The sequence below is a fragment of the Astatotilapia calliptera genome, chromosome 11, assembly GCF_964374335.1.
Source record: "Astatotilapia calliptera chromosome 11, fAstCal68.1, whole genome shotgun sequence".
In the NCBI taxonomy this organism is placed as follows: Eukaryota; Metazoa; Chordata; class Actinopteri; order Cichliformes; family Cichlidae; genus Astatotilapia; species Astatotilapia calliptera.
Genome location: NC_137432.1, coordinates 2,618,995 through 2,635,000, shown reverse-complemented (window position 1 = coordinate 2,635,000; position 16,006 = coordinate 2,618,995). Strand labels below are relative to the sequence as shown.

Below are 16,006 nucleotides of genomic sequence, written 5' to 3'. Positions count from 1 at the left end.
TTCGGACGTCATCATTTTCAGCTCCTCCCATAAATGAAGCAAGCCTCGATACGCGCATACAGGACGTTACATCACTACCACACGGTCAGGGGGGCTGACCGAGACATACATACAACGGAAGTAAATAACCCTTCAGTCAGGACGGTGATATTAGCAATATTCCCTATTAATCCTTTCAGTCAAGCCTGTAAGTTACTGATAAACGCACGATTTAAATGATCAAATATGTCATTTGGGCAGTCTGGGTAATTCTTTTTTATATTTTTATTTATTGTCCAGAACATTCCATAATTTCTTCTAAAAATTTAGAAATAACCTCTATTCACAAGAAATCATTTACTGGGTATTAATCATTAATACTGGATAGTTTCAAGAATGTTACTTGTTTACTCAGGAGCCAATCATTTATTGTGTTGTGGCCGTCAGAGCTGTCCAGCCACTCTTTCTCTCTCTGTGGATTCCCTGGCAGCATGGCTGCTTACCCACTCAGCTGGCTCTCTGGCTGGCACACCTTTCAACCACTTGCAATATTGAAACAGCGGCTCCACTTCTCTCCAGGTCTTTATATTTGCTGTTGCTGTACACAGCACTGTCTCACATCTTCTGTTACCTCTCCTTGTGTTATCTAGTCTGTTAATCAGTTATTTCTGTGCTCTACAAACCTGAACTATGAGGCTGAATTTGAGGCTTAGTGAGGTAACTTCAGGTCTAGAAGAGTGTGATGCCGAGTTAAATTTATGAATTAGTGAGCTACGTCAAGCATATAGTACAAGTTTTCATTGTTTATGTTTAAATCACTATATGTTGAATGCATATAGACTACTAATATGTGGAAGGTTATGTTCATTGAAGCGATCAACAAATATATAGGCCACTGCCTAATCATTTCTTTAGAAAAGAGCTTCCCTGTTCAATGCACAGATAGTAGCATCACCTACCATCAAGAGATCAGCAAGAAAAATGGGCCAGATTTACTAATGAAAATGGATTAGCATGAATAGTGTTCTAGAGTCAGTTGAAACTCTAGCATTAAATGTAGCTGGTTGAGTCCTGTTAGAGAATTAGGATCACGGGTATCTGTTGAATTGCTTCTTCATCGAAATGAAGCAGCAGGATGTACATGCAGAACTGCAAGTAGGATATACATACGTGTGGCCTGTGAACAGAGAAAACTGTAGCATGTGCTAGTTAAGCACTGCCCTCCAGAAATCATGAAATAGTCAGAGAAAATAAATAAATAAATAACTAATATTAAAAGGCTCAAATACTTGTTTCAAATGGAAATTAATTTATAACTTTTTCTAAATGCATTTTTCTGGATTTTTTTGGTTATTGTTCTGTCTCTCACTGTTCAAATAAACCTGCCAACACGTGTCTACCTACTTGGGTGAAGACACGTGTTGGTAGATCAGTGGCTGCTAAATCATCCAGTAGAAGACAAACTACTCTTCTAACTGCAAGGCCTGCAACAGCAACTGCAACCCGGACGATCTGATATCCTTGTGTTGCCGTTGTTTCCACATCATCATAATTAATGTTGTTCCAGGTTCAACATTGCAAGTGACCAATCACCTTCTTGTGACGTCATACTTCTGCGACTTCGAAATACCCGCCTCTGTCTGTCAATCCAGCGCGCCCGCTTCACTTGCGAGAAACCGCCGCCTGTCCGCCGAATTTGAAGTCCTTTTAGGATACTTTTCTTTAATAAACGGTAAGCATTATACATATGTTTCTCACTTGGCTTGCTGTTTGTTTGCTAGTGATACTTGACGACAGCATTAGCTAACCAGTGTTCTCTAGACCAGCGTTCCCATACTTTTTTGGTGTTTCGTGGCCCGGGGGTTGGGTCAGGCAAACATAAGTCAAGAGAATTTGAACTAAAAGGCCTAGACTAATGGTTGTGTGCTGAATCTATGAATCAAACTATCACCTGGAAACATAATTAACTGGTCCATAGCTGTGAAACTGGACATGAGTTCTTGATTCTATGGAGATTAACAGTAATCCAGAAATTTACAAATTTGTCCCTGGGACATCGTGTAAATGTTGTCCCTGGGACATCGCGTAAATGTTGTCCCTGGGACATCGCGTAAATGTTGTCCCTGGGACATCGCGTAAATGTCGTCCCTGGGACATCGCGTAAATGTCGTCCCTGGGACATCTCGTAAGTGTCGTCCCTGGGACATCGCGTAAATGTCGTCCCTGGGACATCGCGTAAATGTTGTCCCTGGAACATCATGTAGAAGTTGCCCTGGGACATCGTGTAGATGTTGTCCCTGGGACATCGTGTAGATGTTGTCCCTGGGACATCATGTTAAAGTTGCCAGAGACATACCATATGAAAGTTTAGCTTCTTTTAGCCCCTGTTTGTTTTATATTATTTTATATATATATATTTTTTAATATTATATTTAATATTTACATTGTATTGCAAAAAAAACCAAAACAAGTTAAAATGAATTAATGAATATTGACTAATTAAACCTTCGTTATTTTTCCACCAGAAATGGACGACATAATTAGAAGAAGTGTTCTGAATGACGAAAAAAAAAGAACTGGAAAAGACACACAACTTTGTGTGCATGTGTCACAATGCCAGGAGGACCCATTCAGTGTTGTGTTAGAAAAATTGAACTCATTAACCCTTCATGGACATTATAAATGTTTAAATGTTGCCTCAGGTAAAGACAGGAAAAGAGACTATTACAAATTCAACTGCATCAGAGCTGGGGAAAAAAGTCGAAACAGCTACAGAGCAGTGGGCTGTAAGGCCTATGTTTCATTTAAAGTACTCAAATGTTGGAAAGACCACACAGTCATCGTGCAGCGTACATATGATAAGCATGATGGGCATGATCCTTCGGACACAAAAGACGCACATTTCAACAATATTTCCAGTGATTTGAGGAGGAAGATTGAGGAACTGCTTTCCCTTGGAACTAAGCCAGCCATCTACTAACTGAATGTCATAAATGGGCCAAAGAACATGGACACAGAGATCTTCACAACAGAGAGCATTTTGTCACACCACGTGACATTGACAGTGTTAGAACCTGCATGATGAGGAAGAAGCACTTTAACTGTGGAGACAGTCAATGTGTACATACCTTACTTAATGGAAAACATCAAGAACATGTTCTCTTCTATCAACCATACACATCTGACCAAGAACTAATGATTGTTTTGCAGACACCTGTAATGAAATCAAACATGGAGAACTATGCAAAACAGTTAGTATTTGTTGACACCACGCACTGCGTTAACCAGTATTCATTTCCCTTATTCACACTTGTTGTAAGAGATGATCATGGGCATGGAGTCCCTGTGGCCTATGCTATTGTCAGCAACGAAAGTCAGAAAACCCTGGAAACTGTTCTTGGAATAGTTTGTGAGCATTTCCCAACTTCCCCGAGGTAAATAATACATTGACAGCTATTAATTTTGAAATAATTCCTTTTCAAAAAAGTTATAACATGCCAGAATCTAATGCTATAGCTGCAGCATGGGCTGCAAAAAACTTTCCTTTCCAGTTGTTAAAGCTATTCCTATAGGCTGTATGCAGTATTTTATATTTATTATTATTAACCTTTATTTAACCAGGAAAAGTCCCATTGAGATTAAAAACCTCTTTTGCAAGGGAGTCCTGGCCAAGAGGCGACAACACGTTGAAATTACAAAGTTACATACATATTATAAATAACAATTACATTTTAAAAACATTTTTCTCTGGCTCTCTCAATCTGGACTTAAAAGCATTTAATGAAATAAGATCTGCTATCTTCCAGTCTTTTTGCATCATGTTCCATGTGAAAGGGGCAGCATAAGTAAAAGCCCTCTTTCCCAGTTCAGTTCTGGCAAATGGAACATTGAGCAATAAAAGATATATCTACTTGTGAGTTGAAATGTTTAATTTGGCATTGAAGTGGTGCTTTGAGATAGCAAAAACATTTTCATACTGTTTAATCTCATTTAGTGTTTTCTTTTTTTCTGTAGAGCATTTATGGTTGACAAAGACTTTGCGGAAATAAATGCTTTGCAGAAGGTTTTTCCAGAGTCAGCTATCCTTCTATGCTGGTACCATGTCTTGCAGGTAAACCACATTGTTTTCTTTTCACGTTGTCTAAGATGCACCTGAAACACATTTTTACAACAGGGTCCTGTTGTTATGATTTGCCTCATTGTGATATTCACCTACTCAGGTTAATGAATATAAAGGGATAAAATGTTGAGTGACTATGTCCATCCATTTAAGACCACAGTGCACTCATCTTCTGGTGGCTGCTTCCCAAAGCTCTTTTTGACATTTAAAAATATGTTTGCCTGGTTGATTTCTGTAATGCACAGGTCCTCTTGTCCAGTGAGTGACAAAGTTATTTTTGGACGTCAGCTTTCTTTTATGCTTTTTGTACAGCTGCTCCTCTGTCTCTCTCTCCAATAATTATAAGTTATTAAATCAGACTAATTAAATACAGTAAAACTAATAAGGGAAGACGAACACACGGGAAATAAAAATAACAGTGTAAACATACCAAAACTCAAAATAAAACAGGAAAGCTACTACAAACCGAGTGTGACACAATTACATTCATATTGAAACATATGTGATAATTTTCTTTCTTTGTAGCATTTTTAAGATATGTGTTAGAACAGTCATTATGCTGTTTGGATTAGGAACCAATCATTTTTGCCAAATAGTTAACACAAACTTAGAACAACAATGAACAATTTTCAAGATTCTGATTTACAGAACAAACAAAAGTCACAAAAGGTTTCATTATTTAAGAAACAAGATCAAGTTTTTCACACAGGAATGAAATGACAGAATCCAGTGCAGCGGGGCCAAAGGTGTGTGCCAGCAAACTGAAGGTTGAGGAATCAGTCAGCTCATGTTTAAGGTTGTGTTGGATTTTGAGAAGAGTCTGTCTGTTATTAGAAAGTAAGATTAACAATGTTACACCAATAACCCAAATACGGGGAAATGACAAATAATACCAAAAAAGATACAACTTTCATATTGTTTTACTAACTTACTTTGTCATATCAGCACTTGAATGGTCGATGCCTTTACAGACCATGTCTGTTGTGACATCGCAGGCCAATCTTCCGGCAAACCCGAGGGCTAGCTCCCCAGCCTCCTCTTCACTCAGAACACTAAACACTGTTACTTTAGTTTTGGCCTTCTTAGGCCTGTCAAGAATCATTGTGGGCAGTTTGGCTTTACGGCCCTAAAAAAGAAAAAGTGCAAACACCAAAAGAGCAGAGAGAGACACACACACGCGCACAAAGTTAAATGCTTTTGTTTCCATGGTGTAATTGTGTATATGTTGCAGCAAATGCACAATTTCCAGCCACATTGTCACTTCATTGATACGAGTAACCCGGATTTATTTCAGGTGACATCAAAATCACGAAATGTATACCTACCCCAATCAAACCTCTGAAAACATGAACTGACATGTTCTCTGCGTTGATTCTGCGCTTGATCTCGTCTTCTGTTATTGTGTAGGTTTTCTTTTTTGAGCTTGGTACAGATAAGCGACCATGCACTCTGTAAACTGTACTAGTTCCTTCTGAATCAGTTTGGAATTCTGCATCTGCATCGATCCTGTCAACATCATCAGCAGCAGCATTATCTGTACTCAGACTTGTGCCGTATACTTTCTTTTTCTTTGTCTTCAGTCTGTGTACCTTCATCTCTTTCCGTCTGTGTACCTTCATCTCTTTCAGTCTGTGTACCTTCATCTCTTTCAGTCTGTGTACCTTCATCTCTTTCCGTCTGTGTACCTTCATCTCTTTCAGTCTGTGTACCTTCATCTCTTTCAGTCTGTGTACCTTCATCTCTTTCAGTCTGTGTGCCTTCATCTCTTTCAGTCTGTGTACCTTCATCTCTTTCAGTCTGTGTGCCTTCATCTCTTTCAGTCTGTGTACCTTCATCTCTTTCAGTCTGTGTACCTTCATCTCTTTCAGTCTGTGTACCTTCATCTCTTTCAGTCTGTGTGCCTTCATCTCTTTCAGTCTGTGTACCTTCATCTCTTTCAGTCTGTGTGCCTTCATCTCTTTCAGTCTGTGTACCTTCATCTCTTTCAGTCTGTGTACCTTCATCTCTTTCAGTCTGTGTACCTTCATCTCTTTCAGTCTGTGTACCTTCATCTCTTTCAGTCTGTGTGCCTTCATCTCTTTCAGTCTGTGTACCTTCATCTCTTTCAGTCTGTGTACCTTCATCTCTTTCAGTCTGTGTGCCTTCATCTCTTTCAGTCTGTGTACCTTCATCTCTTTCAGTCTGTGTGCCTTCATCTCTTTCAGTCTGTGTACCTTCATCTCTTTCAGTCTGTGTACCTTCATCTCTTTCAGTCTGTGTGCCTTCATCTCTTTCAGTCTGTGTGCCTTCATCTCTTTCAGTCTGTGTACCTTCATCTCTTTCAGTCTGTGTACCTTCATCTCTTTCAGTCTGTGTACCTTCATCTCTTTCAGTCTGTGTGCCTTCATCTCTTTCAGTCTGTGTACCTTCATCTCTTTCAGTCTGTGTGCCTTCATCTCTTTCAGTCTGTGTACCTTCATCTCTTTCAGTCTGTGTGCCTTCATCTCTTTCAGTCTGTGTACCTTCATCTCTTTCAGTCTGTGTACCTTCATCTCTTTCAGTCTGTGTGCCTTCATCTCTTTCAGTCTGTGTACCTTCATCTCTTTCAGTCTGTGTGCCTTCATCTCTTTCAGTCTGTGTACCTTCATCTCTTTCAGTCTGTGTACCTTCATCTCTGACTGTCAGTCTTCCTATCTCACTGTTACTTGTCGGTTTGCTGCAGATGTTCTCTCCCTTAGGAACTTTTCCTTTGTCATTCGCTGCCTGATGCTTTCCCTGATGACATTCTTCACTGGCTACTTCTATTGCTCCTCCTGTATAGCCACCTACTATGCTGCACAACTCCTTTCCCTCTGCTGTGCTGCACTGTGCTGTTACATAACGAAGAATGATATAAACAGCACTATATCAATTTAATTGTGAAGAGAAATCCCCACAATACGACACAGTTATGTCTAAAATAGTTTTGTGTAAAAACTGGATCTTGAAACGTCCACTTTAATTACACAGTCCGGGTGTGCAAAGGCAAAATTACGAAATTTTTTTCACTTTAAACATTTTTGGACATTGTTTAGTTATATTGTGACTTACTCTCACAGAAGATACAGATGCCACAAACAGACTTTGAACAACATGTGCTTGTATGCACCACATTTCTGGCACTGCACCTGTGAATTAAAAAAAAGAAAAAAAAGAAGAAGAAATAAACAAACAAAAAACAAATGAACAAAGTCCATTAAATAAACAATCTATATGGCTAAGGACATGTCATAGTGTACCCGGTCTTTGGCTGCAATCACACACCAGCACTGACTGCACTTCCTAGTTCGATCTGCAAAATATAATTTGTTTAAGTACAAGTTACATTTTCCAATGTTAGAGAAAAAGAAGGCGGCTAATTTTATCTTTACCTATTGAGGAAAATAAGTAGTGGCAAAGTCGGGACCTGAGCTTTGTGATTTCAGTGTTGTACTCCTCCACTTGTGTTTTACCGTCAATGAGAGATTGGGCAAACTAATAATTGATGAAGAAGAAAAAAAAAAAAAGAACAAAAAGAATTAGATTAACAAAGAAACGTTTGTTTGTTTTTACCCCCCCCCCCCGAGGAAAAAAAAAAAAAAAACAGAGCAACCAAAGCAAAGCATTACTGCTGAAATGGTTCAATCTACAAAAAAAATTGAGATTTTACCATCCTGCCTCTAAGGCTTTAAAAACTGAATAGGCAAAAATGTAAACATTACTTATATAGGTTAAAGCTATAGTTTTCAGTACCATTATGACATGCACTCCACATGAGTTCCCATCCTGTTGATGTGGGTGGCTCACATGTGACAAGGTCCACTCTCCAGTGCAGCCTCTTGCTGAAGCAAATGAGCTGAGAGATCGCAGTTATTACAAATAAAAAGCATATAGAGAAATCAATAACCACGTTCGGTAATGATTTCAATTAAATTAAATATGTTATGTTAAATATGTTAATTAATTACCTCCAGTTTTTCAACACCGCACTTTTTCTGACCTCCGACTCGCCAAATGAATTCATATAGACTATGGTCCTCTAGGGTATGTCACAAAACTGTTTTGTAAAAAGATGGATATGGTAGGCTTGGGCCTTGAGCTTTCCTAATGAGGGACACTGAAAAGTATCATGCACTAGAGAGAGTGCAAAATCTGTGCAACTTACAAACAAGGTCCAGTGGCTGCCGTTTTCCAGACAGGCTCCAATCAATTTCTCATACATCTGAAAGATGTTTTTCTGGAAATAAAAAGAATGTGACAAGTATGTTTTTCTGTCAAGAATGACACTGCAAAACTGCAAAAGCTTGTCAGGTGAGACTTGTAATTAATTCTGCAGATACACAAACATATAGAAAGTGTCATTTTTGGTTTACATTAATTAATTTCTATAGTGTGTACAAAACAAATCAAGACCACAGACTCAACACGCACCACTCAATTTTTGGTGTTCTTTATCAGTTGGCCAAGACAGAAATGTTTTAATCTGTGTGCATTGCTTTTGAACAAGTCTTTACACAGAAAAGGTTTCAGAAAGGTGTTTTTCAGGTTCTTCTGACAAGGCTTCAATTTTGGAAAATGCTGTTTGTTTATAGTGGCAACTTATAAACCCTTTGTGATAAGAACATAGTTACCACAGTCCAAGTCATACCTTCAAAAAGTATGCACTTTGGGCTCTTGTGGACCCATCCAAAATTTTTCCAGTGATTTGGCTTGGTATTGGATAAATGTGAGGGAAATTCTATAAAAATAACATAAATACATGTTTTCAAATACATTACAAAAAACGTAAACATGCTATGTCATTATGATCAAACAAGCTTTTCAACATACCTCACACTGCAAATAGATTAGGCCATCTATTACCTTATAAAACAAATAAATAAATACATATAAATAAAAACAGAACTAAGGAATACGATTCATTAAGTAAATTGTACAATAAAGTGTATTTAAAGCAGAATTTAACATTCGTTTTATGACAACATAAAAGGATTTTTATGTCAAGAGGTACCTCATCTGAAATGTTAGTCTGGTCAAACAGGGATTTCAAACTTGAAATACCAATAGAGTTTGGTCCAGCTACTCCCACAAGGTAATCTGTGAGAAAGCATATGCTGTAGTCAACAGATATCATTTTCTTTTTGCATGCTGCAACCATCATCCATTTCAGTCTTCTAGGAGCTTTGTCTGGTTGTAGTTCTTTTTTCTCCTCCTCTCCCCTCATCTATTAATTAAATTGTTTTCTGACCTTCCTAACTGTTTCCGACCTGTCTTCCCAATGTGATGTTTAAGCAATATATGTATGGTCAGAAGGGGGTGAAATTTTCATTGCAGTTGTACGTGTAACATTGCATGTGATAATAAAAGGCTTGATTGGTTGATTATTCAACATGAGTTGACATTTACCTGACATTGTGAAGGAGTCACAGTTTCTGTAAGGGTGTAAGAACATAACATGTGGATTTGTTACACTTCTTTTTCACAAGTTAATAACAATCAATAATTTTCATTCCATTATTTACAAGCTATCACACGATGTCCCAGGGACAACATCTACACGATGTCCCAGGGACAACATCTACACGATGTCCCTGGGACAACATTTACACGATGTCCCAGGGACAACATCTACACGATGTCCCAGGGACAACATCTACACGATGTCCCAGGGACAACATTTACACGATGTCCCAGGGACAACAATTACACAATGTCCCAGGGACAACATTTACACGATGTCCCAGGGACAACATTTACACGATGTCCCAGGGACAACATTTACACGATGTCCCAGGGACAACATCTACACGATGTCCCAGGGCAAATTCTACATGATGTCCCAGGGACAACATTTACACGATGTCCCAGGGACAACATCTACACGATGTCCCAGGGCAAATTCTACACAATGTCCCAGGGACAACATTTACACGATGTCCCAGGGACAACATCTACACGATGTCCCAGGGACAACATTTACACGATGTCCCAGGGACAACATTTACACGATGTCCCAGGGACAACATCTACACGATGTCCCAGGGCAAATTCTACATGATGTCCCAGGGACAACATTTACACGATGTCCCAGGGACAACATTTACACGATGTCCCAGGGACAACATCTACACGATGTCCCAGGGCAAATTCTACATGATGTCCCTGGGACAACATTTACGCGATGTACCAGGACAAATTTGTAAATTTCTGGATTACTGTTAATCTCCATAGAATCAAGAACTCATGTCCAGTTTCACAGCTATGGACCAGTTAATTATGTTTCCAGGTGATAGTTTGATTCATAGATTCAGCACACAACCATAAGTCTAGGCCTTTTAGTCCAGATTCTCTTCACTTATGTTTGTAAAATGATCAGGGAAGCTACTGCAATTTTGCCTGACCCAACCCCCGGGCCACGAAACACCAAAAAAGTTGGGGAACGCTGGTCTAGAGAACACTGGTTAGCTAATGCTGTCGTCAAGTAGCCTATCGCTAGCAAACAAACAGCAAGCCAAGTGAGGAACATATGTATAATGCTTACCGTTTATTAAAGGAAAGTATCCTAAATTGACTTCAAATTCGGCGGACAGGCTGACACGAGGAAATCAGATCGTCCCGTTCCATCGCGTAAATGTCGTTCCTGGGACATCGCGTAAATGTCGTTCCTGGGACATCGCGTAAATGTCGTCCCTGGGACATCGTGTAAATGTCGTTCCTGGGACATCGCGTAAATGTCGTTCCTGGGACATCGTGTAAATGTCGTTCCTGGGACATTGCGTAAATGTCGTTCCTGGGACATCGCGTAAATGTCGTTCCTGGGACATCGCGTAAATGTCGTCCCTGGGACATCGTGTAAATGTCGTTCCTGGGCCATCGTGTAAATGTCGTTCCTGGGACATCGCGTAAATGTCGTTCCTGGGACATCGCGTAAATGTCGTCCCTGGGACATCGTGTAAATGTCGTTCCTGGGACATTGCGTAAATGTCGTTCCTGGGACATCGTGTAAATGTCGTTCCTGGGACATCGTGTAACAAAGTGCATACTTTTTGAAGGTATGACTTGGACTGTGGTAACTATGTTCTTATCACAAAGGGTTTATAAGTTGCCACTATAAACAAACAGCATTTTCCAAAATTGAAGCCTTGTCAGAAGAACCTGAAAAACACCTTTCTGAAACCTTTTCTGTGTAAAGACTTGTTCAAAAGCAATGCACACAGATTAAAACATTTCTGTCTTGGCCAACTGATAAAGAACACCAAAAATTGAGTGGTGCGTGTTGAGTCTGTGGTCTTGATTTGTTTTGTACACACTATAGAAATTAATTAATGTAAACCAAAAATGACACTTTCTATATGTTTGTGTATCTGCAGAATTAATTACAAGTCTCACCTGACAAGCTTTTGCAGTTTTGCAGTGTCATTCTTGACAGAAAAACATACTTGTCACATTCTTTTTATTTCCAGAAAAACATCTTTCAGATGTATGAGAAATTGATTGGAGCCTGTCTGGAAAACGGCAGCCACTGGACCTTGTTTGTAAGTTGCACAGATTTTGCACTCTCTCTAGTGCATGATACTTTTCAGTGTCCCTCATTAGGAAAGCTCAAGGCCCAAGCCTACCATATCCATCTTTTTACAAAACAGTTTTGTGACATACCCTAGAGGACCATAGTCTATATGAATTCATTTGGCGAGTCGGAGGTCAGAAAAAGTGCGGTGTTGAAAAACTGGAGGTAATTAATTAACATATTTAACATAACATATTTAATTTAATTGAAATCATTACCGAACGTGGTTATTGATTTCTCTATATGCTTTTTATTTGTAATAACTGCGATCTCTCAGCTCATTTGCTTCAGCAAGAGGCTGCACTGGAGAGTGGACCTTGTCACATGTGAGCCACCCACATCAACAGGATGGGAACTCATGTGGAGTGCATGTCATAATGGTACTGAAAACTATAGCTTTAACCTATATAAGTAATGTTTACATTTTTGCCTATTCAGTTTTTAAAGCCTTAGAGGCAGGATGGTAAAATCTCAATTTTTTTTGTAGATTGAACCATTTCAGCAGTAATGCTTTGCTTTGGTTGCTCTGTTTTTTTTTTTTTTCTCGGGGGGGGGGGGGGGGTTAAAAACAAACAAACATTTCTTTGTTAATCTAATTCTTTTTGTTCTTTTTTTTTTTTCTTCTTCATCAATTATTAGTTTGCCCAATCTCTCATTGAGGGTAAAACACAAGTGGAGGAGTACAACACTGAAATCACAAAGCTCAGGTCCCGACTTTGCCACTACTTATTTTCCTCAATAGGTAAAGATAAAATTAGCCGCCTTCTTTTTCTCTAACATTGGAAAATGTAACTTGTACTTAAACAAATTATATTTTGCAGATCGAACTAGGAAGTGCAGTCAGTGCTGGTGTGTGATTGCAGCCAAAGACCGGGTACACTATGACATGTCCTTAGCCATATAGATTGTTTATTTAATGGACTTTGTTCATTTGTTTTTTGTTTGTTTATTTCTTCTTCTTTTTTTTCTTTTTTTTAATTCACAGGTGCAGTGCCAGAAATGTGGTGCATACAAGCACATGTTGTTCAAAGTCTGTTTGTGGCATCTGTATCTTCTGTGAGAGTAAGTCACAATATAACTAAACAATGTCCAAAAATGTTTAAAGTGAAAAAAATTTCGTAATTTTGCCTTTGCACACCCGGACTGTGTAATTAAAGTGGACGTTTCAAGATCCAGTTTTTACACAAAACTATTTTAGACATAACTGTGTCGTATTGTGGGGATTTCTCTTCACAATTAAATTGATATAGTGCTGTTTATATCATTCTTCGTTATGTAACAGCACAGTGCAGCACAGCAGAGGGAAAGGAGTTGTGCAGCATAGTAGGTGGCTATACAGGAGGAGCAATAGAAGTAGCCAGTGAAGAATGTCATCAGGGAAAGCATCAGGCAGCGAATGACAAAGGAAAAGTTCCTAAGGGAGAGAACATCTGCAGCAAACCGACAAGTAACAGTGAGATAGGAAGACTGACAGTCAGAGATGAAGGTACACAGACTGAAAGAGATGAAGGCACACAGACTGAAAGAGATGAAGGTACACAGACTGAAAGAGATGAAGGCACACAGACTGAAAGAGATGAAGGCACACAGACTGAAAGAGATGAAGGTACACAGACTGAAAGAGATGAAGGTACACAGACTGAAAGAGATGAAGGTACACAGACTGAAAGAGATGAAGGTACACAGACTGAAAGAGATGAAGGCACACAGACTGAAAGAGATGAAGGTACACAGACTGAAAGAGATGAAGGTACACAGACTGAAAGAGATGAAGGTACACAGACTGAAAGAGATGAAGGCACACAGACTGAAAGAGATGAAGGTACACAGACTGAAAGAGATGAAGGCACACAGACTGAAAGAGATGAAGGTACACAGACTGAAAGAGATGAAGGTACACAGACTGAAAGAGATGAAGGTACACAGACTGAAAGAGATGAAGGTACACAGACTGAAAGAGATGAAGGCACACAGACTGAAAGAGATGAAGGTACACAGACTGAAAGAGATGAAGGTACACAGACTGAAAGAGATGAAGGTACACAGACTGAAAGAGATGAAGGCACACAGACTGAAAGAGATGAAGGTACACAGACTGAAAGAGATGAAGGTACACAGACTGAAAGAGATGAAGGCACACAGACTGAAAGAGATGAAGGTACACAGACTGAAAGAGATGAAGGCACACAGACTGAAAGAGATGAAGGTACACAGACTGAAAGAGATGAAGGTACACAGACTGAAAGAGATGAAGGCACACAGACTGAAAGAGATGAAGGTACACAGACTGAAAGAGATGAAGGTACACAGACTGAAAGAGATGAAGGTACACAGACTGAAAGAGATGAAGGCACACAGACTGAAAGAGATGAAGGCACACAGACTGAAAGAGATGAAGGTACACAGACTGAAAGAGATGAAGGTACACAGACTGAAAGAGATGAAGGTACACAGACTGAAAGAGATGAAGGTACACAGACTGAAAGAGATGAAGGCACACAGACTGAAAGAGATGAAGGTACACAGACTGAAAGAGATGAAGGTACACAGACTGAAGACAAAGAAAAAGAAAGTATACGGCACAAGTCTGAGTACAGATAATGCTGCTGCTGCTGATGTTGACAGGATCGATGCAGATGCAGAATTTCAAACTGATTCAGAAGGAACTAGTACAGTTTACAGAGTGCATGGTCGCTTATCTGTACCAAGCTCAAAAAAGAAAACCTACACAATAACAGAAGACGAGATCAAGCGCAGAATCAACGCAGAGAACATGTCAGTTCATGTTTTCAGAGGTTTGATTGGGGTAGGTATACATTTCGTGATTTTGATGTCACCTGAAATAAATCCGGGTTACTCGTATCAATGAAGTGACAATGTGGCTGGAAGTTGTGCATTTGCTGCAACATATACACAATTACACCATGTAAACAAAAGCATTTAACTTTGTTTGTGCGTGTGTGTCTCTCTCTGCTCTTTTGGTGTTTGCACTTTTTCTTTTTTAGGGCCGCAAAGCCAAACTGCCCACAATGATTCTTGACAGGCCTAAGAAGGCCAAAACTAAAGTAACAGTGTTTAGTGTTCTGAGTGAAGAGGAGGCTGGGGAGCTAGCCCTCGGGTTTGCCGGAAGATTGGCCTGCGATGTCACAACAGACATGGTCTGTAAAGGCATCGACCATTCAAGTGCTGATATGACAAAGTAAGTTAGTAAAACAATATGAAAGTTGTATCTTTTTTGGTATTATTTGTCATTTCCCCGTATTTGTGTGAGGATCTAAACGTATTCTACGCTAGATTCGACACAGCGAACACCATGAGACCGGACAGTGTGCGCACCGCGGATGACGTCAGTGCGCACACTGTGTCTGAGGAGGATGTGCGGAGGTGCTTCAGGAAGGTGAACGCACGCAAAGCTACTGGTCCGGACGGGATTCCCGGCCGCGTCCTCAAGTCATGCGCGGCTCAGCTGGCTGGAGTGTTCACACACATCTTCAACCTTTCCCTCTCTCTGTCTGTAGTCCCAGCCTGCTTCAAAATGGCCACCATCGTCCCTGTACCCAAATCCTCCACCATCTTCTCATTGAACGACTGGCGACCTGTAGCCCTGACCCCCATCGTAAGCAAATGCTTCGAGAAGCTGGTCAGGGACTTCATCTGCTCTGCACTACCCGACTCACTGGACCCTCTACAGTTCGCATACCGCCACAACAGGTCCACTGATGATGCCATAGCCCTGACACTACACACTGCCCTGTCACACCTGGAGAAGAGAGACACGTATGTGAGAATGCTGTTTGTAGATTACAGCTCAGCATTCAATACCATCGTTCCCTCAAAGCTGGACAGGAAACTGCAGGATCTAGGACTGAGCAGCTCCCTCTGCAGCTGGATCCTTAGCTTCCTGTCTGACAGACGCCAGGTGGTCAGACTGGGCAGCATCACCTCATCCCCCATCACACTGAACACTGGTGCTCCACAGGGGTGTGTACTGAGCCCTCTCCTGTACTCACTCTACACCTACGACTGCACAGCCACTAACAACTCCAACATCATTGTGAAGTTTGCGGACGACACTACAGTGGTGGGTCTTATCACCAACGGTGATGAGAGGGCTTACAGGGAGGAGGTCAGCGCCCTGACCCACTGGTGTCAAGACAACCATCTCACCCTCAACGTCGCAAAGACAAAGGAGTTGATAGTGGACTTCCGGAGGTGCAGAGAAGTACATACCCCCATCACCATCAACGGCGCTGCTGTGGAGAGAGTGAGCAGCTTCTGTTTCCTTGGCGTGCACCTGGCTGAGGATCTTACGTGGTCAGTACACACAAACAAAACAGTGAAGA

At 40.4% G+C, this 16,006-nt stretch overlaps 1 protein-coding gene and 1 long non-coding RNA gene across 12 annotated transcripts; one reads left to right on the top strand and one right to left on the bottom strand.

Moving 5' to 3' along the window:
- Positions 1–4,439: 4,439 nt before the first annotated feature.
- LOC113016021 (uncharacterized) lies at positions 4,440–10,688 on the bottom strand. 7 transcript variants are annotated; one of them, XR_013911982.1, is made up of 11 exons: positions 10,638–10,688; positions 9,503–9,528; positions 8,927–8,959; positions 8,745–8,834; positions 8,262–8,333; positions 8,065–8,153; positions 7,850–7,952; positions 7,489–7,591; positions 7,169–7,409; positions 5,032–5,225; positions 4,440–4,923 (listed from the first exon to the last, which is right to left on the bottom strand). XR_013911982.1 is itself a non-coding variant. In XM_080307714.1 (11 exons), the coding sequence occupies exons 2-9, from the start codon at positions 9,507–9,509 to the stop codon at positions 7,171–7,173; spliced, it is 519 nt and encodes a 172-aa protein (XP_080163840.1). In that variant the 5' UTR covers positions 9,510–9,528; positions 10,638–10,688; the 3' UTR covers positions 4,440–4,923; positions 5,032–5,225; positions 7,169–7,170. The 7 variants fall into 7 exon arrangements, 5 of the variants coding, with proteins under 5 accessions (XP_080163840.1, XP_080163839.1, XP_080163841.1 ...); XM_080307714.1 differs by lacking the exons at positions 7,850–7,952; positions 8,065–8,153 and adding an exon at positions 9,108–9,193 and having other exon boundaries at positions 7,169–7,245; positions 7,357–7,409; XR_013911981.1 differs by lacking the exons at positions 9,503–9,528; positions 10,638–10,688 and adding an exon at positions 9,108–9,496.
- A 445-nt stretch (positions 10,689–11,133) lies between these two features.
- Positions 11,134–12,595, top strand: LOC145431709 (uncharacterized). 5 transcript variants are annotated; one of them, XR_013911978.1, is made up of 4 exons: positions 11,134–11,631; positions 11,740–11,828; positions 11,941–12,043; positions 12,303–12,595. It is a non-coding gene; the product is annotated as an uncharacterized LOC145431709 (long non-coding RNA). The 5 variants fall into 5 exon arrangements; XR_013911977.1 differs by having other exon boundaries at positions 11,740–12,043; XR_013911976.1 differs by having other exon boundaries at positions 11,134–11,828.
- The last annotated feature ends 3,411 nt before the right edge of the window (positions 12,596–16,006 follow it).